Here is a 25,342-nt window from a genome sequence, read left to right on the forward strand (position 1 = left end):
AGATGAATGGATAAAGAAGATACGGCACATATATACAATGGAATATTACTCAGCCATAAAAAGAAATGAAACTGAGCTATTTGTAATGAGGTGGATAGACCTGGAGTCTGTCATACAGAGTGAAGTAAGTCAGAAGGAGAACAAATACCGTATGGTAACACATATATATGGAATCTAAGGAAAAAAAAAATGTCATGAAGAGCCTAGGGGTAAGACGGGAATAAAACACAGACCTACTAGAGCACGGACTTGAGGATATGGGGAGGAGAAGGGTAAGATGTGACGAAGTGAGAGAGTGGCATGGACGTATATACACTACCAAACGTAGGGTGGATAGCTAGTGGGAAGCAGCCACATGGCACAGGGAGATCAGCTAGGTGGTTTGTGACCACCTAGAGGGGTGGGATAGGGAGGGTGGAAGGGAGGGAGACACAAGAGGGAAGAGATATGGGAACATATGTATACGTATAGCTGATTCACTTTGTTGTAAAGCAGAAACTAACACACCATTGTAAAGCAATTATACTCCAATAAAGATGTTTAAAAAAAAAAAGATATGGGAGGACTGGAGCTCTCATACACTGTTAGTGGTACAGTCACTCTGGAAAACAGACTTGCAAAACGTTAAACATTCTTGCTATATGACCTAGCTACTGCAATCCTAGGTATATACCCAACAGAAATGAATACTTAGGTTCACACAAAAATTTGTACATGAATGTTCATAGCAGCATCATTCATAATTGCCAAAAGATGGACACTGATGAAGGGATAAACAAAATGTGGTGTATCTATACAGTGGAACATTATTAAGCCATAAAAAGGAATGAAGTACTGATACATGCAACAATATGAATGAAGCTTAAAAACATTATCTCAAGTGAAAGAAGCCAGTCACAAAAGACCACATATATGATTCCATTTATACAGACTATGCAAAATAAGCAAACCTGTAGAGATAGAAAATATATTAGTGGTTGCTTATGGCTGAGGAAAAATGGGGGCTTGAGTAGTAACAGCTAAAGGGTGTGGGATTTCCTCAGATGTAATGAAATATTCTATGATTGTGATGATGGTTGGACAACTCTGGAAACATACCAAAAGCTACTGAGTTGTACAATTTAAATAATGAATTTTATAATACATGAATTATATCTCAATAAAGCTATTATCAAAAAAGAGGGGATATGAGAGACATGCTGAAAGTCTTCCACTGAGAAGGGAATAACATGATGCACTAATTTTCAGCATATCTAACCATATATCAGGTCTTCAAGGTCTAGAAGAGTTCAGTATCTGATTTAGTTATTTTCTTCTCACTGATAAAAATCACAATTATAAATGCTAACTGTAATACTTAATAATTAAGACTACTCAGAGAATCATTGTAAAAAGGAAGACTAACTTTCAGAAGTCATGTTTTAAGATGAATCTGCATCAACTTTCCTTTACTTGATACTATGATCAGATTTATATTTAAACTGCAGTAGTGGTCATAGTAGTGAACTTGGATAATACAAAACATATAAATAGAGTCACTCTTGACTTGCCTCATGGTTCCTGTAAAGCTCTTCTACTCTTCCAAAACTAATGACCCAAAACTACTGCCCCCAACTCTGCTCATACCCTTTCCCTCTTTCTTCACCTATCAGATCCAACACAGCCCTTAGTACTAATCAAGTCCCACCTACTCAGAAAGATCTCTAAGACTCTAGCCCAAATTCAAAACATTTTATTTAGGTAAATATTTTATATTATCCTTTTTACACAGCTATCTTAAATTGTTTTTTCATATAACATTTCCACATAAAAGTCCTATCTCCTCAACTCTGTAACTTTCCTGAGAGCTGACAAGTCAAATTGTTTCATATTTGGTACAGTAACATGTCCACATTAAGTGAGTAAAACCAACAAACACTTGATTAACTACGGGGGTAAACTGTGGCAGAAGATATTTAAGGCCAACTGACACAAACAATCCCAAATGCTCAGACTAACCCACTATCCCTAAAGGTTCAGTACTTTATTCTTTCAATAGACTTTTAGGTCTGGGAACTATGAATTATTTCAGTGAAAGTAGGAATAAATAAGTCCCTGAAGTGGCTATGGGTGTTTTTACAGAGACCTCAACAGAATAAGACAGAAGCTGGTGTTCTAAGCAGTCTAGCAGGGTCTTTCAACCTGAGAAAACCAGAGACATAAATAGCCTCATTAAATGATTGTTTCTTGGCACATGCTAAGGCTCTACATTTCACACAATATGTGCAACTCAATACACATGGACACTACTGGAAAAATGCTTCCCCAGCTGCAATGAAACTACTGTTTCCCTCAACTTCTAATCTGAGGAATTCCTAGAAAACTATATAAAGCCATTCAAAATGATATTAATGAGGATATAATTAAGTATAAATGAATTGTAGATCTGAATTTGAAAAAGCTTATGAATCATTATTCTCCTTTATACTGCTAAACACACTTTTTGCAGGAACATATAAACCTAACACAGATGTGAACACACAGACCTGCCAAAACAATTCTGTCATTTCTGGTTTAAAATAACTAGGTAATTTTGATTATTGTGCTTACCACCCATGTCTCAAAAGAGACAGCACAAGTACTGTCTAGCAGTTCTTAAATTGCTTCTCCAAGCTTCTTAAGTGTGGGGACACCAGGACTCAAGTGGTGCTGCAAATGGAGGCATGTCTGTGCCAGCACTGAGAAACAGGAAGCCTGCCTCCACCTGCCTCTGCTAAGGTTAAGTCTAGGCTGAAGAAGTACACAACGGTGGGAAAGAGTCTTGCAAACTCTCCTGGAAATAGTGATTTAAACACACACTCTGCTCAAAACTATATACCCATCTAGATCTAAAACAACCCACTGATGGACAGCATTAGGATCAAACTAATCTCTATAAGTAAACTCACTATAAAATAAAATTACGGGCTGTTCAACATAAGAAGTTAGTTTTTCTAAAATATTTTCTCAACCATCTTTAGAAAAAGGTGAATAGCCAAAATATCACTTAAATTTTTATTTTTCTCTAGAACAACAGAGGACCACAGCAAGAAAACAGGTCCTAAAGATCAAAATAACCAATATGCAAAGAAAAGGATATGGATGAATTAAAGTCAGGCTTAGGAAAGATTTCACACAAGGTATTTACTCTGTACCTAACCCAGCTTTTCTAATCCAACACAAGGGTCCTACCTAAGATTAACCCATTCAGGTAACAAATATTTTCTGACCCCCTTGTGTTCCCAGTACATTTTTCTATCAAATGGTACAGTCTCAAATTGGGGTAAGAAATCTGATTAAACACACAAAAGATTAACCAGATTTGAATTTAAAAGGCTCTACTTGTTTATTTATTTATTCATTCTTTTCATTCAACAAACAGCTACTAAAAACCTATTAGGACGACAGGCAACCCTGACAAATATAAAGACACAAAAATGAATTAATATATATTCCCTGCCTCCATAAAGGTACATCATATGGTGGGGAAAACAAACAATATGACAGTGCAGCGTGCTCAGTGCTATGAGAGCATGAGGACAGGTTGCTCTGGACGCACACTTCGGAGTACCTGACTTGGTCCCAGCAAATGTAACTACCCACTATTTTAGGCCTTATCAAATAAAAGCAACAGTTCTCACATGGAGGAATCTGTGTCTCTGGAATTCATGTTATCATTTAAACTAGTTTTTCTACATTCTGATTTGGGAGAAACACACCAAAACAGAACCAGAAGGAAACAGTTCTGACTCTGCTGCTACCAAGCATTGAGAGATAATCATCTATGGGTCTCTCATGTTTCTGCACATCTTAAATCAGTTACTCTTCCAGATTATCTTTCAAGGATGTCAACACAGCATACAGCCTTAGAAGACAGAGATAGTATCTCCCCTGGGGGCAATGAACAGACTTCCTCCTGACCAGGTTATTAGAGACAATGTCTCCCTCTGGGTGAAAGCTGGGCAGGTTTGCTAGCAGTCTTCTTCCTAGCTCTGACACAAACCTACCCTGTGGACAGCTCCAACCTGGGGACACCTCCGCATGGCCCCTGTGGAACTTCAGAGGCAGGGGAACCAATGCAAACTTGAAGCTCATGCGGTCTGCTGTCCCATCAGTTGTCTAGCAACATATATCAAAATATGGCAGGCTAACTCATGGCAAGCAGAGTAGAACCTCAGACTCTTCATGGTTCTTGAAACCTAGAAATAATTTTTCTCTTTTTAGTAAAAGAATAAGAAAAGCCAAATTAACCTGCAATTTCCACCACAGAACAGGGCTAGTTAATGGGAGGTGGGGAAATTCAGATTTCTTAAAAAAAAAAAAGTTCAGTCTCAGAAGATTTGGGTGGGGAGTAGAGATAGAGAACCTAATAGAAATTTACCTACTCTTTGATTTGTAAAGTCCTACTTTATGGAATGTCAGCAGATAGGAGAAACAGTCCAGATAGATCAAAAAATGCAAAAAAAAACAGTGCTGAACCAAACCACAGGAGAGAACATTATTTAGCAAGTTCTTACTGCTTCTGGAATATGCAACCATTTCCTACAACAAACATTCTGAAATTAGTATACCTCCAAAATTGGGTATCACAGCAAGGAAGAAAGCATTCCTCTGCTCTGTTACTTCCTATGACATAAACCAGCAGACATGAAAATGCATGCTGATGGAAGAATTATTCTAATTGTGATCACACAAAAGAAATAATGGGAAATATGCCATTTTAATTTAGAAAACAAACTCAGGTAGGAATTATTATTTGGAGGCAGGCTCTATATTGACTGCCACTGAAAAATTAAGCGATTCACTTATTCCACCAGTGTGAGGGGTGGGGAGGGAACAGACCAACAGTAAGAAAATTTTATCAAGAGCGATTATCCCTGAAAATATGAGCTGCATCCTTTATGTGCTCTCAGAAAAGTTGCAACATGTGACTTCTATCACATTTGCCAAATGCTTAGGATTTTCTTCATATATTCCAGGGACATTTACAGTGCCCAGTATGGTAAGGCACTTGCTTCTGGAGCTGAAAATTAATGCACTGTAAGAATCACCACTGTATTGGCTTTATAAGAACTGTAACAAAATATCACTCTGTTTTCAATCATTTATTATGCCAAATAAAAACCAGCAGATTCTCTGCCCAACAGTATATCAGGTCTGTCTGTCACCTCTATTCTAACAGCCAGGAGGCAAGCTAAAAGAAAAAAAGAAAGGAAAACAAACCAAAAACAGCAACAGCGTTCCTGGGGAGAAAATGTCCAGAGATTGATGGTTTGCCTCTTGCTTAATAGAGACAAATTTTTTATTCTATGGCAAAACACTCCCAGCTTGAAAAATAAATAAAATTTTTTAAACTCACTTTATTATAACGTCATCATATATGTTTCTAATTATGATTTGTTTAGGAAGAGCTACACTATTGTTTTCTTTTATTTTGATACTAAGGATGAAAGTGCTGTCAATGAATGCCACAGGAGAGGATCATTGAAAGAAAATGACCCCACACTAGAAACAAGCATTCAGTGTCTACCATGTAAAAGATGCTGCAGAAAATGCACCTACAAGCAGGAAGTGCTGGGACTTCCCTGGTGGTCCAGTGGTTGAGAATCTGTCTTGCAATGCAGTGGACGCCAGTTGGATCCCTGGTCAGGGAACTAAGATCTCACATGCCGAGGGGCAACTAAGCCCACGCACCACAGCTATAGAGCCCAAGTGCTGCAAATACAGAGCCCACGCGCTCTGCAGCCCGTGCACCACAACTAGAGAGAAGCCGGCGCACAGCAACGAAGAGCCCATGCGCTGCAAATACGACCTGACACGCCAAAAAATAAATAAATAAATGTTATTACCTGCTCTCAAGGAGATACATTTTACTACACATTTCTCTCTATAGTCAATGTGCCTACCAAAGGCCCATTTACCAATCATTTCTCCCTCTTAATCTTTCCTTGTTTAAAGTGCAGAACTTAAACAAGGAACCAATGCCAAAAAGGGCCAAGGAACACTCATATCCCAACTGTGGTGGTATCCCTTACAGGGCCAAAACCCATTCATCAAAAATAACCCAAAAGGCATGGAAGGGTTAAAGAGAAACTACACAGTTTTCTAAATGACAAACAGTATGTTCCATTCATTGAACATCATTCATTACACAGACACAACCACCCCACAACACTGTATTCTATTATGGCCTCACAAACAGAAGAAATGGGGAGAAACAAAAAAAAAGAATACAGAAAGAGGCTTTATGATCAAATAGTAAAAGAGAAAATAATCATCTAACCCAGAGAGAGAAAGAGAAGGCAGCAAAAAAGGCAGAGAAAGAAAAGAGCCAAGAAAACATTCATTTCACTCTTTTAGTAATTTTTCTTTAATCTATTTTATAAAATTATTGTTGTGTGATGAATTGGAAATTTAAATGCTAGCCCTTCAGCAAACATAGCTTGAGAAGCACTGCCCTAAAGACTTTAAAATTTTAAATCATCATGAAATCACTATGCTAATCTTATACTGATTTTGTAAGTATGTAATTTATGCTTAGACTTTACTTTTACTGAAAAATAGGCCTTTCTTAATATACAGGCATCCCTGTTCCCACTGAACTTCACTGAAGTGCCATTGCTCTGACCAATTTACTTGCTAGCGCCTGCTCCCAAGAGGGTCTGAATTCTCTTTCCCTTCCCCTATCAGGCCTAGCTTTCAAGTGCAATTAACCAACTGGCTATTCACAACACATGCTCAGGGCACCAGCAAAACTGGAGTATTTTAAGAAAAAATGTTTCTGAAATAACATATTTCAACAAAAGCAATGAAGTAGTCATCATGGAAAAAATAATAACTTGAGGACTCTGTTTTAAAATGTAGTACTCTTTTTGTTTCAAATTACATATGGGCAGAGGAAGCATCATAATCTTAAGTGCTTAAAACATCTAAAGGTCTTAATCAAGCAATAGTAGAAGAGTGCCTTACACACTCTCAGGGAGGTGCCTCTCACCATCCTACTATTTGAAATGCTACACCCCACCCCCTTACCATGCTTCATTTTTCCCACAGCACATGTTTATAGTTTTTGTCCATCTCCCCTCACTACAACATAAAACTCCATGAGGAGAAGGAATGGTGATGTTTCAATGTCTGGCACACAGCAGGTATGCAGTAAATATTTGCTGAAGGAGTGAATTTTTTTTTATCTCATTAATGCTTCATTTAACAAGCCTTCATTTCACCTAAAATAGAAACTTTCATGATAGAAACAAAGCTTCACATCAAAGCAAATGTTATTTAACTGCCTGTCACCACCAGATGGCACTAGCTTCAACTGCTGCCTTGGACTTAAGACACAGCATGGATTTTTGAAGCTGTGTTTCAAAAACATACACTGAGGGCTTCCCTGGTGGCGCAGTGGTTGAGAGTCCGCCTGCCAATGCAGGGGACACGGGTTCATGCCCCGGTCCGGGAAGATCCCACATGCTGCAGAGCAGCTAGGCCCGTGAGTGATGGCCGCTGAGCCCGCACATCCGGAGCCTAGGCCCTGCAATGGGAGAAGCCACAAGAGTGAGAGGCCCGTGTACCACAAAAAATAAAAATAAAAATAAAAATACACTGAAAATAACAAAGTCCAAAGTGAAATACATTTGGACAAATTTAAGAGTTGGAAAGAAACTTGAACAGTTAAATCCAGTGTCACCACAAAGACAGTCCTCCCGTTAAAAAGCTTTAGGTAAATATATACATATACTGATGGCTTAGACTCAAGAACAAAGGAGCTCACAAAGAGCATACTGGAACTAATCTGTTCATAAGCAGAAAACCTGGCATATTAGTCTAAATTCTCTATAGTTATATTTGTTTTATATACACACACACACACACACGTACACAAGCACCTGTTGATGACTTTGAAAAGCTCCTTATTTCTGATTATCCTAACAGTCAAGTTCAAGGGCAACTTATATGACCCTCTTCAAGAATAGCCTGTCCTATTTCAAATTTCTGTCATTACCTCCACTTTACCTTAAAATGAAGATAAGCACACCCTGATAAATGTAGTTCCTGAAATTTAGGCTATAAAAGTAGGTCATGAGAAAATCCAGTACTAGTCAGCAGTTCCTTTAAACATTGAATACGTATAAAACTAGAAAATGAAGAGAAACAAGTTGAAATATTTTTGATACAATAATGATGCAGCATGTGAAAGAATAAACATCAAGCCAAAAACTTTTAGCTTTCCACTGAGAATTTACATCCTTAGGAAATCATGTGCATATAAAACTCAAATAGGGGAGAAAAATATATATATACATATACATAGCAACTCTGTACATTTAAGCTTCAAGTCACAGTAACTATTCCTTTTGAATTAGAATGAAGCTTACAAGAATTAAGCACAGGATGCAAAAAAAAAAATAAAATAAAAGCACCTGTAAGAAGACAAAAGAACATACATAACAATTCTATTTGAGCTACTCAACATTTAAGATTGTGTTCCACTTCACGGTACCAAAAAATTGAGAAGTTTCTTGACTCCTAGGTTTTATTTTAAAGAGTTTTCCCTTCTGTTTAATTCAACAGCAATATATAAGACCCTTGCATACAAAGGTTATGACAATCTCAGGAATCACCAAGAGAAATGGAAATTAAGACATTCAAGTAGGTATATTATGAAGAGCCAAAAAGAAAAGTACTAGCAAAATAGACAATTGGAATCCGGAGGTCAGTGGGATAAGTAAGTAAAGAAAGACTTCAAGGAAGAGGCAAAATCAGCCCTGAATCTTGAAAGATGTGAACGGCTGGAGTGGTGAGAATATCCTAGGAAGGAATCCCTTCAGTGTAACTGGAAACTCACACCGGGAAGAATGCACTGGACTGGTAGTTTAACAGGGAAGGGGCTAGCTTACAAAGCCCAACTAAAAAGGATGAAATGAAGGGAGGCATGGAAGGTCAACCACATGAAAAAAATAGACCTGAGAGAGGTTCACAGGAAGATGACTCAGAAGAACAACATTTGGGACCAATTACGAGACTTATCCCACAAGCCAAGTCTGAGGTGAAAACGGTGTGTGACAGAACAGTAGTAGTGCTAATGGGAAGTGAAGAGGAACACTAAAAGTAAAGAAGAACTGCTAAAATGTAGAAATGACAGGAATCGAAAAAAGCACAGTCAAAAGAATCAATGGGGGGCTTCCCTGGTGGCACAGTGGTTGGGAGTCCACCTGCCGATGCAGGAGATACGGGTCCGTGCCCCGGTCCGGGAAGATCCCACATGCAGCGGAGCGGCTGGGCCTGTGAGCCATGGCCGCTGAGCCTGCGCGTCCGGAGGTCCGGAGCCTGTGCTCCGCAGCGGGAGAGGCCCGCGTACAGCAAAAAAAAAAAAAAAAAAAAAAATCGATGGGGCCTGGGCACAACAAATTCCAGTTCTGCCACTTCACCAACTGTGGGACATTAGGCAAGCAATAGAACTTTTTTCAAAGCCTCTGTTTCTTAACCCACAAAATGGGGCCGGGAGGATCCCACGTGCCGCGGAGCGGCTGGGCCCGTGAGCCATGGCCGCTGAGCCTGCGCGTCCGGAGCCTGTGCTCCGCAGCGGGAGAGGCCCGCGTACAGCAAAAAAAAAAAAAAAAAAAAAAAATCGATGGGGCCTGGGCACAACAAATTCCAGTTCTGCCACTTCACCAACTGTGGGACATTAGGCAAGCAATAGAACTTTTTTCAAAGCCTCTGTTTCTTAACCCACAAAATGGGGATAATACTGTGCAAGGTTGTGGAGAGTTTAAGCAATGAGACGCAATATTCAAATGCATGGCAGATTTTAGAAAACCAAAAGATGTTCATCATTTCCTGATCTTCTTCTACAAAAACATAGTTGTCTGTAAGAAATTTTTGGAAATAAGTTAACATGGTTCATTCCCATTTTTAAATTAAATAATTATGGGGCTAAAAAAACAGCTAAATCGGCACTCTCCTAAAGCAGCTCATCAGCATGCCCAATCACTCCCCAAACAAGGGCATTACTTTCTCTAATGCTATTTTTTAAAAATTTTTATTGGAGTATAGCTGATTTACAATGTTATATTAGTTTCTGCTGTACAGCAAAGTGAATCAGCTATATATATCCATATACGCACTCTTTTTAGATTCTTTTCCCATATAGGTCATTACAGAGTTTTGAGTAGAGTTCCCTGTGCTATACAGTAGGTCCTTATTAGTTATCTATTTTATATACAGTAGTGTGTATATGTCAATCCCAATCTCCCAGTTTATCCCTCCTTCCCTTCCCCTGCTGGTAACCATAAGATTACTACATCTGTGACTCTATTTCTGTTTTGTAAATAAGTTCATTTGTACCATTTTTTTAGATTCCACATATAAGCAATATTGTATACTTGTCTTTCTCTGTCTGACTTCACTCAGTATGACAATCTCTAGGTCTATCCATGTTGCTGCAAATGGCATTATTTCATTCTTTTTTATGGCTAAGTAATAATCCATTGTATATATGTACCACATCTTCTTTATCCATTCCTCTGTCAATGGTCTAATGTCCCTTATTAAATCAACAGTCTTAAACATATAAACAATATCCATAACCTAGTATCTTCTATATAATATCTTCTAGAGGTATACTGCACAGTATTAATATCCACAAGAATACTGCCAGTTAACTGGACAGAGAACTCCACCCAGAAAAATATTCATATCATAATGAATTTCATTTAATGACTCCACATGAAATATCTACTACTAACATCATTTTTAGTTTTATTTCTAAACAATTGATTCATTTCCATAGGGCACTGTGCTTGCCTAGTTATGGTCTGATTATACCAAATTATAAGTTCTCCTTAAATACCTGGCTATGACATCACCTGACCTGTGGTATCAGTGTAGGCCTTAGCACTCTCCAGATCAATGCAGGACACTGAAAATGTGAAAACTGCTCTATCAACTATGCTAAAATCAAAAAGTAGTCTTGTTTCCTGATACTACACTTGGAATAAATAAAATACATCACTTTTTCTCTCTACAATGAGACCTGATTCAGAAAAAGCCTTTATTTTTCAGCACTACCTCGGACACTGCCTAGCCATTGCACTGGCAAAGTTTTACCAACCCTTTACCTGTATGTTCCCATTATACTTCATCAAGTGGAAAGAACAGCTAATTTTAACCATGCTCCTTCTACATACACAAACTGTGCTGGTTGCTTTCTATCTCTAAGTATCACAATAACTCTGCCAGGTAGTAACTTTACAGAGATGGACACTAAGCCTCAGAAAGGCTAACTACTGAAACTAAACATCATACCAGAAATAGCTCCCACACTAAACACACACTTTCTTGTGGCCATGGTTTTGCTCATTCTGTACTCTCTGCTTAGAATGCTTTTTCCCCTTCCTATTAACTCATATGCATTCTTTAAGTCTCAACTTCTCTCAGGATGTCTTCTCTATTGTGGTGCCAATGTTAACACTTTAAAACATTTGGTTTCAAGAATCAATAAATGAACCAGTTTATCCCTCCTTCCCTTCCCCTGCTGGTAACCATAAGATTACTACATCTGTGACTCTATTTCTGTTTTGTAAATAAGTTCATTTGTACCATTTTTTTAGATTCCACATATAAGCAATATTGTATACTTGTCTTTCTCTGTCTGACTTCACTCAGTATGACAATCTCTAGGTCTATCCATGTTGCTGCACATGGCATTATTTCATTCTTTTTTATGGCTAAGTAATAATCCATTGTATATATGTACCACATCTTCTTTATCCATTCCTCTGTCAATGGTCTAATGTCCCTTATTAAATCAACAGTCTTAAACATATAAACAATATCCATAACCTAGTATCTTCTATATAATATCTTCTAGAGGTATACTGCACAGTATTAATATCCACAAGAATACTGCCAGTTAACTGGACAGAGAACTCCACCCAGAAAAATATTCATATCATAATGAATTTCATTTAATGACTCCACATGAAATATCTACTACTAACATCATTTTTAGTTTTATTTCTAAACAATTGATTCATTTCCATAGGGCACTGTGCTTGCCTAGTTATGGTCTGATTATACCAAATTATAAGTTCTCCTTAAATACCTGGCTATGACATCACCTGACCTGTGGTATCAGTGTAGGCCTTAGCACTCTCCAGATCAATGCAGGACACTGAAAATGTGAAAACTGCTCTATCAACTATGCTAAAATCAAAAAGTAGTCTTGTTTCCTGATACTACACTTGGAATAAATAAAATACATCACTTTTTCTCTCTACAATGAGACCTGATTCAGAAAAAGCCTTTATTTTTCAGCACTACCTCGGACACTGCCTAGCCATTGCACTGGCAAAGTTTTACCAACCCTTTACCTGTATGTTCCCATTATACTTCATCAAGTGGAAAGAACAGCTAATTTTAACCATGCTCCTTCTACATACACAAACTGTGCTGGTTGCTTTCTATCTCTAAGTATCACAATAACTCTGCCAGGTAGTAACTTTACAGAGATGGACACTAAGCCTCAGAAAGGCTAACTACTGAAACTAAACATCATACCAGAAATAGCTCCCACACTAAACACACACTTTCTTGTGGCCATGGTTTTGCTCATTCTGTACTCTCTGCTTAGAATGCTTTTTCCCCTTCCTATTAACTCATATGCATTCTTTAAGTCTCAACTTCTCTCAGGATGTCTTCTCTATTGTGGTGCCAATGTTAACACTTTAAAACATTTGGTTTCAAGAATCAATAAATGAACAGAAATCTAAGATTCTGTACTGAAATTTTGGTTTAATAACCTGCTATGTTAACTAAAGTATAAGGCTCTGAAACTTACTAAGAACTGAGCACAGCCCCTGGCACCTTGTAGGCACTCAGTAATCACTGCTGTGAGGAGAAAAAAATGAAAGTGAGAAGGGAGTGAAAGGGAAAAGGAGAGGAGACAAGAGGCAGAAAAATCCCAGCTCCCAAATATCGGAATCTTGATGCAGAACTTCTAATATATTTATAAGAGAATACTCATAAGCAACAATTTAATAATAAAGTTAGCTAACCTATGTTTTACCACCAACAGTGAGTTCTTAAAATACTAAGAATTTTGTGCCAAAATATAAAATTAAAATGTAAACAGAATATAGATTCAGCTCTAAGGACAAAGAATAATTTATGAGTATCATTCAAATCTTAACCAAGATTGATCTACGTTTACTGTTGAGAAAGCTTTAAAAGGACACTTGCTGAGTTAAAATGGAATCCACCTATCAGTCTCATTTCTAAACAACTGTAAAATATGAGAGAGAAAAGTATTTGCTTAGAGATTTCATTCTCATATTTAAGAACATGTTTTAAAATCATTTTCAATTTCAAAATTTTAATTATATATTCACACTCTTCTCTAACACTGTCTCTCTGGAAGCTAACTTTCTAGACACCCAACAGCCAAGAAAGCAAGGCAAAACAAAAGTCCCTTCCCTATGGTGGGAGGTCAACCAAACTTCTCTTACTACTGTAAGAGTAATCAGCCCAAGTGTGCTCTCTCCCGCCCATTTCTTTCATGGCTCCATCACTCATGACTCCCTCTCCAACGCTAAGGAGATCTGTTTCTCTGTCAATGCCTTGAACTGGTCAAATGGAAAAGAACTGTGACAGGGCAGTCTTCCAGAAGATATCACTTGCTCCTGGCCCTCAGTACCTCTCTACTCCATTTATACCCAAGTCTAAAGAGGTAAACTTATCAATTCTGTATTCAAAGTGTCTGCACACAATGGGTTGCCCAAAATTATCTACAGTGCTGTCAATTACACTGGCACTACCCATTTACAGAAAGTAGACCACACACAAATGATGGTAGGCAACAGGATAAAAGAGAAAGAGAATGTGATCTGACATCAGGGATAGATTGGAGTACTAACTCCACCACTGTAACCTTGGAAAAGTCACTTAAAAGTCTCTGAAATTTTAAGTAATAGCATCTGCCTTTCCTGTCATGAGGATAAAATGAATACTTGCAAGGAAAGCACTGGTATATGGTAAAATACCAAAAAATATATTATTTTATTAATGATAATGATATGATAAACAAATTCCATGTAATCTGTAATCCAATGTGTTCCCACTGACTCCAAGTCTCAATTGAGTTCTACAACTGCTCCAAGGGAGCAAGAAATGAGGAAAAAGATAACAAGGCAAAGAGAACAGCCTGTGATAGAGGTAATGAAACCAGTTCCCTTGCATGCCTGGTATGCTGTCCCTAAAGAAAATTCTAAAACAGGAGCAATAAAAATATTTGAACACAGGCAGCAGTGTCTGAAAAAGTTTTGGGTTGGCCAAAAAGTTTGTCCAGGTTTTTCCATAAGATGTTGCAGAAAAACCCAAACGAACTTTTCAGCGAACCCAATACTTAATCTCTCAAGAATAATTTATATATGTAAATGATAGTATTATTTCCCATTTTGTGTAAGGTTTGTTTGGTTTTCTTTACTTTATCAGATCTATCCTTAAAAACAGGTAATAAAAGAAAAAAGCAGCTTCCAGTAAGTGATGGTTGCAATGCAATACGAAAATATAAAGTGCCAAAACAAAGGCTAAATAGGAAAGTCAAGTTGAGATTGTGGATACAAAATCACACTCAAAACCAAATGCCTTGAAAACATGATAAAGAACAACAACAACAAAAAAATGATAATCTGAGTACAAATAAGTATTGATTTTGAAAATTCAAAGGCAAATAACAGGTAAAGTTGACAAGCCTTTCTATTTCTATTTCAGCTAAAGAGCCAATAATTTTAACTCTACTTTTAGTGTATAGTACTAGAAAATGTGCAGGAAGATACAGAAAAACATTCCTTTATTGGCTTCTTAAAAATCCTGTAACTGCCCCCAAAGTTCCCTCACATTTGACACAAACATCAAAATACTTCCCATTTGTTATGGTTACAAAAAAAAAAAAAAGCAGGTATTTTAAAGATAGAACTTTTTACAGTATGCTATGCAAACGTATTCTTAGTTAACAGAATTTTACATCATTACTATTAGATATTTTTATTTACTATCTAAATTACAAAGCTTAGCCTGCACAATTATATCATTCAAGTCAAATAAATAAGTCATTTCTGCTCATGTTTATAGAAAATTCAACAATACCTTTTGAATTATTGTAAGTCAATCAGGCAAATCATACTTAGTTTCAAAATACAGATTTCAAAGAATATACTCTACATATATGAATTCTACATAATTCACAGCAAACAAAACTATCAAAGTGAAAGAAGATATGAGTGATTCACTTATTCATTCATGAAACATTTGTGAAATCTGCACTAGGTCCTAGACACTGTATCAAGCCATGAAAACACACTGGTCAGTAAGACAATAATTTCAGGAAATTCAAAATCCAGTAAGGAAGGCAGGCAAAAAAATGTGGTGGGAGCTATAAAATAATTAAAAGCCAGGAATAGTAATTAAAGTTTAAGGACATCTTGCAAATCGACAGGAAAGAGACCAATATCATAAGAGAAAAAAAGAGAGAGGAAAACAAGCAATACACACACAGAAATTATACAATGGATAAATAAATGAATAATGCTGTTTGTTTCAAAACAGTAAAAACATGTGGATATTCAGTGCTGGTGTTAGTAAATGGGCACGGACATAAAGCCAGTGGGACCATGATCAATATGACCTCTGTGCAGGACAGTTTGGCAAAATGTATCTAAAGCTTTTAAAATGTGTCATGTCCTCAAAGTCATTACAGGAAAACTACAAACCAATATCCCTTATGAACGCAGAAGCAAAGACCCTTAACAAAATATTAGCAAATAGAGTCCTGTAATAGATAAAGGAAAGCACATCACGAATGAGTGAGGTTTATCATAGGAATTTAAGGTTGGTTCAACATTAGAAAAATCAATGTGCTGACAGAATAAATAACAACAGCTCTATGTTCACCCTAATAGTTGCAGAAAAAGCATCTGACAAAATTCACCATCCATTTCTGATAAAAACACTAAACCAGCCAGAAATAGAATGAACTTCTTCAACCCGTTAAAAGCATTTACAAAAAACCTACAGCTTACATCAGATGTAATGGTAAAGGACTGAATGTTTCCCCTCCCTAAGACAGGAACAAGACAATAATGTCCATTCTCACTACTGCTGTTCAACATACAGTGTAATCAAGTAAGAAAATGAAATAAAACACACACAGATTGGAAAGGAAGAAATGAAACTATCTTTATTCACAAATACCATGACCAGCTACAGAGAAGATTGAAAGAAAACTCCAAACAATCTCAAAAAACAACCACAATAACTTAACAGGACAGTTTAGAATGACTGGTGTGCAAAAACTGTACTTCTATATTCTAGCAACAAAAAATAAGTAACTGGGGCTTCCCTGGTGGCGCAGTGGTTGCGCGTCCGCCTGCCGATGCAGGGGAACCGGGTTCGCGCCCTGGTCCGGGAGGATCCCACGTGCCGCGGAGCGGCTGGGCCCGTGAGCCATGGCCGCTGGGCCTGCGCGTCCGGAGCCTGTGCCCCGCAACGGGAGAGGCCGCAGCAGAGGGAGGCCCGCGTACCACAAAAAAAAAAAAAAAAAAAAAAAGTAACTGAATTTTTTAAGTATTGATAATAGCATTGAAAACTATAAAATAGTAAGAGATGGATCTAACAAAATATGTGGTAAGACGCACATGCTTAAAATAATTTAAAAATGCTAAAAGATATTAAAGAAGGCCTAGATAAATGGAAAGATATGTCATATATTGAATCGGAAAAGTCAATATTGTTAATTCTGCCCAGATTTATAGATTCAATGCAATTTCAATTAAAATATGAAAAGACTTTTTGTAAATATTAACTATCTGATTCAAAAACTTACATGGAAATGCAATGGTCTAAAAATGCTCAAAATTTTTTAAAATATCAAGTTGGAAGACTAACACTATCTGACTTGAGATTTACCATAAAGCTATACTAATCGACACCGGTGTTATTTATGAAAGGGTAACTGTATAAAACCAAGTGAGTCAACACAGAGACCTACACGTACATGGTCAACTAACTTTCAACAAAGAGTCAAGGTAACTAGAATGGAAAAAGGACAGTAATTTCAGAAAACAGTACTGGTTCAACTGGACATCCACATGGGGGGAGGGAGGTATTGGAACCTCGACCCTTACCTCACACCATACACAAAAATTAAATTGAAATGAACACTAGCCCTAAACTCAAGTGCTAAAACTATAAAAAGTCCAGAGAAAACGTAAGAGAAAACCTAAATCAGACTTCAAAAAAACAGATTATTGGTCAAGATATGAATATTAGAGTGAGAATACCTAGATTCAAACTCCAACTTTGCCAATAATTAATTGTGCACCTCACTATTTTATTATCTCTGTATCTCCATTTTTTTCCTCTTACTTGTATAATGATAGAGTACCTACCTATAGGGTTATTCAAGGACCAAATGAGATAATGTTTAGAAAATGCCTAATACATAAAGTACTCAGTAAGTATGTTTGCTACTTTTACAATTTTTATTTAGTTACTTAAAAAAACACCTATCCAGGGCTTCCCTGGTAGCACAGTGGTTAAGAATCCGCCTGCCAATGCAGGGGACACGGGTTCGAGCCCTGGTCTGGGAAGACCCCACACGCAGCGAAGCAACTAGGCCCGTGAGCCACAACTACTGAGCTTGTGCCCTAGAGCCCACGTGCCACATCTACTGAAGCCCATGTGCTCTAGAGCCCGTGCTCCGCAACAAGAGAAGACACTGCAATGAGAAGCCCACGCTTGCTGCAACTAAAGAAAGCTGAGCACAGCAATGAAGATCCAACAGAGCCAAAAATATTAATTAATTAATTTTTTTTAAAAAACCCCTATCCAAGTTTCATAGTTCAAAATTTAATATTTCCTATTGTGACTCTTAGAATTGTATAAAGAATAAGAGTTCAGGTTCATTTTTCATTCAATTTTCTCCAAAGAAATGATCAAGAATAAGGCATACAAAATTAAAACGAAAATAAGGGAAGGGTGGAGAAACATATTTACTGTGCACCTGCAAGTACCCCAGGAAATAGGTGCTTTACCTGGATTATCTCTTTTATTCCTCCTAGCAGGTGCCTAGTGAGAAACAAAGGACCTATGTGAAACTTAATAACCCTTCATAAGCGGCCTTTAAATAGAAGTGCTGGCTTTCTTTTTAAGATTCTGGATTGGTGCCCAAAACCAAATGTCTCATTAAAAGTTTAAAGAGATTGAATTGTTGTAAGGAATATTATAATTATTTAAATCAGAAAGTAGTATACTAAGAATCACAATGAAGGATCCTCACATCATAAGCCACAAAACCCCATCACCTTATTACTTAATGTTATAATCATGAAACTGGCTACTTCTTAAAACATGCATCAGAAAACCAATAAATGAAAAGATTAAAGCTGTCAACCTCTTAGAATTCCCAAAGTTATGAAAAATGAGAATTCTTTAGCACCTATTCCATCGTTAAAGATGGAGAAGGAGGTAGAGTTCACAGCAAAGAAAGTCATTCTACAAATTTCTCCTGGTTATTTTCCCATAGTTCCCCAAAGGCAACAGGCAGCACGTGGTAAGAAGTGGTAGGAAATAACAGAAGATCCTCCACTAGGGGTAAACTTACCTGTAATGTTTTATTCTCTTTAAGATCCAACCCAAACACATTGTGCCTCTTCACCTTAAAGAAGTCAGCATTGAGGCCATCGTCCTCCTCATCATCATCTCTGTCCAAGAACTGCACAGGAACTTCTTTGTTCTTCTGTGACCCTTTGTTGCTAGGGACAGACTGAGGTTGAGACCCTTTTGTTTTTCCCAGTTTCTCTTCCATTTCTTCTTCACATTCTTTCTCTTCTTCCTCTTCATCACTAATACCACTAGCCAGTCTGTACTCTGTCCCTTCTGGTATTTTCCCACCTTTCTGGAGAATAGACATTTTCTCATTGAAGTAGGCTCTAAATTCTTCCACTTCATCATTGGTGAGGGAGACAGTCCTTGGCTCAATTACTTTATTATCTTGGCTCACTACCAGTTTTTTGTTGGGTTGTTTTTGCATTCTCTGAAGAAATCTTACCCGTGGTGCCACAGCAAGACCAAGAGACCTTAAATATGAGCAAATGAAAACAGTTATCTCAGTACACTGATGGTTTATGAGTTTATTATGAAATAGTTTCTCAGGAGTTGAGATTTTTGGAACTTTTTTTTTTTTAAGAAAATGTTCCTCTGAGATACAACTCAATCCTGACACGTTAGGTGATCTAAAAGATAATGAATACCTGTCAGAAAATACTGGAGATACCCCATTTTCCATTAAGATGGTAACACAGTTAACAAAATAAAGAGCATGAGACCAGAAACAAGGGAACAGTTCAACTACTAGATCTGCCTATTTCCAGTATAACTCTCTCAGCCTCAGCTTTCTCAAATGTGAGATAACAATACCTCCCAGGCCTATCTCACAGTTGTTATAAATATCTGATGTACTAACTATATGAAAATACTTTGTAAAATATAAATACTAAAGCTGGAAAAGACATGACCATGAAAGAACAAAACACAGTTCTCTGCAATGAATGAACTCAAGTATTATCATCCTCCCTTCTAACACACATAATGTGGCACAATCACTCCTATAAGAAAGAATTTTTAAACTTGAGACCAAAAAAGAAAAAAAAATCTTATTTTCTCCTTCTAAGATCAAGATTTACTTTATGGTCAGGTCTTTCCCAGCTTCTAAGCTCCCACAGATGGATTGAAAAGAAACTCTTAAAGCAAGGCCTGCTATAATAAAAAGCTAACATTAGAAAATGGACCGACTGCCTTTTACCTATAAGACACAATTCACAGAAACTGAGAGGTATGGTTGTAAAACCTGGATTCATAAATAGAACTGATGAGGTTAAAATCCTGGCTCTGTCACCTATTAGCTATATGATCAAAGGACATTATTAAACCTCTCTATACCTCAGTTCTCTCATTTGCAAAATGGCATGACAAGAGCACCTACATTATAGGGTCATTATAAAAATAAAATGAGTTCACAGAGGCAATGCATCTAAAATAGTGCCTAGCACACAGGCAGCCACTACTGAGCACTTGTCATTATTACTGTTACAGGGGATACAGTTAGGATCACAAACTCAGTACGCATCAGAGCATTTCTCTCAATGTATTAGTTACACTTACATGTCTTTCCCTGCTACTAAACTTGGACCTCGTTTAAGGTAGAAGTACATAACCATACATCTATAATTTTAATGCCTAACTCAATGAACTAGACATATTAGGTATTTAAAACATATTTCTTTAATATTCAAAAAAGTATTTTACTAATATAAATAAATAAATAAAACATTTCTTCAGTAAAATAGTTTTTTAAACCTTTATTTTATCCTACATACATAGCACTGTTTTAGGTATCAAAGGCTTCTAAAGGAAATTATAGATCAAGGAAATTATACATCTAAAATCCACAAAAATTAAATTAAAACACCAAGTTAAACTGTACCAGTAATTTAGGCTCAGAATTTAACTTTCTGCTTCCCTAAGCATCACCAATAAAAAGCAAACGTCTTCAAATGTAAACAGATGAGATTTACTGGCATCTGTGGCGACAAAATGTCCTCTAAATATGGCCCTGCAGCATTAAAAGACCTGTGCCTCTCCTGTTTGCTAATATCTCAGCTATGTCAATGAGAAAACCAGGAAAACCAGGATAGAACTTCATGAAGCACAAAAATCAGCTAATAACCTAAACCATGAATCATATTCAGAAATTGTAAAATTTGTAAAGAGATAAGCAAACAGAAACATGTTATCCATGGCATGCGATTTTCCATCCATTACCTAAACAAAAAGTCAGTGACCTTACTTTGTTATCTAGCGAATTAAATGGCTCTAAAATGTTACAACTGACAAATTACCTGCTATACTGAACTTGCAATCTAACATGAAGAATGGAAAACAGCAGCTCATTCGGATACAAGTTTTTATTAGACTCAAAGGTAAAGGTACTCAAATTCCTGGAAAGCAGGCCAAATACACAGACCTTGCTTTGAAAGTACATATTTCATCACAGACTAGGAGATTTCAATCTGACATTCAAAGTATGAGTAACCTTAAGGGTGATTCTATAGGATTTTGTCAATGCTTTTCCCACAGGTGGGACCCCATTGAAAAACAGATGCTCCTTTATACCTGAAAAGGTTAGGAAAAAAGAATCCTTCAAATACTAAGCCAAAACAAGACCAAGAGTTCCGTTTTCATACAATAGTAACCACAATTACTAAAGAGAGACATTTTTCCATGGTAACTGTGAGCACCTGTAAGAAACACCAAGACACAAAGAATATCCAGGCAATAAGCAGCATGGGAAACCAATCTAAAAGAAGGGAAGAACTGGCTTCCCTGTTGGCGCAGTGGTTGAGAGTCCGCCTGCCGATGCAGGGGAAACGGGTTCGTGCCCCGGTCCGGGAAGATCCCACATGCCGCGGAGCGGCTGGGCCCGTGAGCCATGGCCGCGGGGAGGATCCCACATGCCGCAGAGCGGCCGGGCCCGTGTGCCGTGGCTGCTGGGCCTGAGCGTCCGGAGCCTGTGCTCCGCAACGGGAGAGGCCACAACAGTGAGAAACCCGCATACCGCAAAAAAAAAAAAAAAAAAAAAAGGAAGGGAAGAACTGACAAAGAGACTTGCATCCAAAGCATAAAAAGAACTACAGTAAACCAAGCCAGCTTTTTAGAAAACAAGAGGGCTACAGACATTTAAAGATTTCAAAGAATGCTTATCAATTGCTCTCCATCTCCTTTAAGCCCAAACTACAGGAAACTGCCAGTGTAACTTTCAGGAATTCATACTTACAAGTAAGAAACTTCTTCCTGACTGAAATTCCTGACTGAACTGAATGCTCAACAAGTTTTCTACAGTTTATATAATCTTTTTCTCTGCAAATCTTCAACAGAGTCTTTTAAGGTAAGGCACAGTGGTTTAAACTAAGACTCTCAAAACCAGGTTTCAAACAAATTCCCTCTAACTTTAAGGATTCACAAACAAAACTATAATATGAATACTTACACGGCATATTCAGGTATAGGTAACTTGCTCACATCAAATATTTCTTTATCCTTCATCAGATACACTGAACGTATGTAGGAGACAAAACACTGTAAACATAAAAGGTTGAAGTGTAAGATATATACTAGTCAGAAATGGAAAATGAATTTTAACTGAGATAAAAAAATTAATCAAAGGGATAAATTCAACAGTAGTGAAAAACCTCAAAAATAGCTATATGTCATCTCACAAAAACAAAAAACCTACCTTTTTCAAGTTGTAATATTAGAAAAGACTTTAAATTTGGTTTCATCAAGCCAACTCAGCATAAAACATAACCTTCTCAAAAAGCTATTCTAGAAGTTAATATCATTCAGGTGCATTAACAGGGAAAAACACAGGCTTTGGAATAATACAGTTGAAATCTGAGCTCCACATCTTACTAGCTGAGCAAGTTTCTCATTTTTCTGTCAGTTTCCTCATCTATCAAACATAATATAACAGTACCTTCTACTTAGAGTGTTATGAGAACTAAATGAGAAAAATGCATGTAGAATACTTGGCATTTCTTCTGGAATACATTAAGTACCAATGAACACCAGTTATAAGTAATAATTATTACTTGAAAACATCCTCTGACTACTACAACAAAATAAAATTTTACTGTACTTATATAAAGCTTAATAAAATCATAACAGGAAAAGTTTATTCCTAAAGCTTTTTATTTTTTATTATAATTTCAAGTAATTAGTTGTCATTATAATTTCAAGTAATCTGTCACTAACTTGTAATATTTTTCTTCTGTTTGTGTTTAAAAAAAAAAGAAAGAAACTATCTTTATACCAAGAGCTATTACAAACTAAAAAGTAAACATGGTCCTGGATCCTCTGTCAGTTTGTAAAATAAACAGGCAGCAAAGATGGTGAAACACATGTAGGCAGGAGTTTTATTTTTTTTATTTTAAAATTAATTTTTGTAAAGTATATTTAATTCCCATTTCTATATTTCCTAAACTTCACATTTTCTCTAACTTTACACTAATCCTTTCTTCAAACCATTTACACTAATCTTCAAACCATTTTCCCTGTCTCCATAGGCATTAAAGTGAATAATTCAAGGAAAATTTTTTCCCCTACAATCGTCCACAAGAAATCATCCCAGTTGCTTATTATTTTTGTTCTATCCAGATTATAATCAAAAGCTAGAAAATCGCTTCTATGAAATTAGATAGCTTGCTGCAGCTGACAACAGTTAGCCGTTCTGCTAAACCATGCGTGACACCCAGTAAATCACATCATTTATTTCAATGTGCTTTTCTATAATCTTGTTCTGGAAGGCTCATTTGTTATACGCAGAAACCAGTGAAACGACATCCTTCCAGTGTTTCATACTTCCTGATTCATAAAAGAATGACCTAAGTATGCACAAAGTCATGACATCAGAATTCATGTATATTATTTTCAAATGTGCATACTATTTCCAAACCTTCTAAAAGATTTAACTCCTAGCTTAAAGTATGTCTGCTAGGCAAAACATGCACACAAATGTTTCCATGCCTAAATATATGCCCAAAAACTAAGAAAAAAAAATCTGTTTAAAGACCCTTTTCATGAGATTTCAGGTGAAGTGCGCTTACAGAAGTTTAACTATGCACAGTTCATTATTTGGTTCTCTTATACTTTGGAATTAACTTCTCCTAATGTATCATGGAAGTTCTGAAGAAAGACCTGGATTTAAATCTTAGGTCTGCCACTTAATATCTATGTCACCCTGGACAATTTTTTATTTCCTCAGCTCCTATTTTCCCATCTATAAAATCAAATCAATATCACCTACCTCACAGGTTGTTGGCAAGATTACATAACACAATGCATATCAAACTGTCATGTAAAAAAAAAAAAAAAAAACCAAACTGTCATGTAATAGGGTTATGCTGCAGCTAAGTGCCTAGCACTTAGCATCTGAATTTTAGCTTTCATCATTAATGTTGGTATTTTAAGCACAGCAACAATAATATGATAAAATATAACCTAAGTTAATTTTTTAAACATAAGATGTTCCCTTTAAATAAAACTTCTTTGCTTAGAATATCCAGTTTCAAAACCATCACACAAAAGACTGACTACTGACTTTTTCTGCTCAGGTTCCTCTGTCTACTGAGGATGCCCTTTCCATGCCTCCTCTTTATTTTCTTCCTCCAATCTCTGAATCCCTACTCTTTGTTGAGTTATGGGAGATGCAGATGTAGATATCCTATGTAGATCTCGTAACTAAAATGTAAGTAAAAGAGTGTTGAAAATGAAAAACTTCATAACAGGGACTCAATATTTGTCAATTCAAAGATTGGACAGCTGTAAGCACAGTGCAAAATAATTTCACATCTTCCTTTTCTAAAGAATCTACTGCTGGGTACTCTTAAGAACTAAAAAATAAGTATAACTAAAAGTGACAATTCTTTGTATATTTGCTAATCAAGAGGATTTCTAAGTCCAAAACAAGCAGTTTGGGAACACTCTCATACTTATAGATTAAAATCTCATTCCTGAAGAGAATTTAGCAAGAGTGCTATGCTTTCTAGAAATTTAACCTAATATAAGATAATAATTTTACAGTCAAGAAAGTGCAGTCAGAAGTTAATAATAACTTTACTGAAGAAATCAAAAGTTGATAACTTTATCAAGTATATTAGAAATCCAGCCATTGTGCACTTAAAAATCATTAAGAGGATTTTCTATATGTCTGACAAGATTATGGACAAATAATAGATATTTTTCCAAGTTACTATAAGAAATATATACTTTTAGGACTTCCCTGGTGGTCCAATGGTTAAGACTCCACGCTTCCACTGCAAGGGACAGGGGTTCAATCCCTGGTTGGGGAACCAAGATCCCACATGCCACGCGGTGCAGCCAAAAATTTTTTTTAAAAAAAGAAAGAAAGAAATATATAATTTTTTCAAAGTTAAAGAATGAGTTAAGAATCTCTTTAAAGATGGTGGAAGAGTAAGACGCGGAGATCACCTTCCTCCTCACAGATACATCGGAAATACATCTACACGTGGAACTTCTCCTATAGAACACCCACCGAACGCTGGCAGAAGACCTCAGACCTCCCAAAAGGCAAGAAACTCCCCACATACCTGGGTAGGGCAAAAGAAAAAAGAATAAACAGAGACAAAGAATAGGGACGGGACCTGCACCAGTGGGAGGGAGCCGTGAAGGAGGAAAGGTTCCCACACACTAG

At 36.8% G+C, this 25,342-nt stretch overlaps 1 protein-coding gene across 2 annotated transcripts in view; it reads right to left on the minus strand.

Annotated features, from left to right (window-relative positions):
- DDX10 (DEAD-box helicase 10) overlaps positions 1-25,342 on the minus strand; it is a 300,441-nt gene that overhangs the window by 224,709 nt on the left and 50,390 nt on the right. For both annotated transcript variants that reach the window (XM_024117374.3, XM_055078804.1), the window contains exons 12-13: positions 22,121-22,209; positions 18,677-19,151 (exon numbers count right to left, since the gene is read on the minus strand). In XM_024117374.3, coding sequence (XP_023973142.1) covers positions 18,677-19,151; positions 22,121-22,209 — 564 coding nt within the window. The remainder of the gene's footprint in view (positions 1-18,676; positions 19,152-22,120; positions 22,210-25,342) is intronic.

This window comes from Physeter macrocephalus, chromosome 16, assembly GCF_002837175.3.
Source record: "Physeter macrocephalus isolate SW-GA chromosome 16, ASM283717v5, whole genome shotgun sequence".
NCBI lineage: Eukaryota > Metazoa > Chordata > Mammalia > Artiodactyla > Physeteridae > Physeter > Physeter macrocephalus.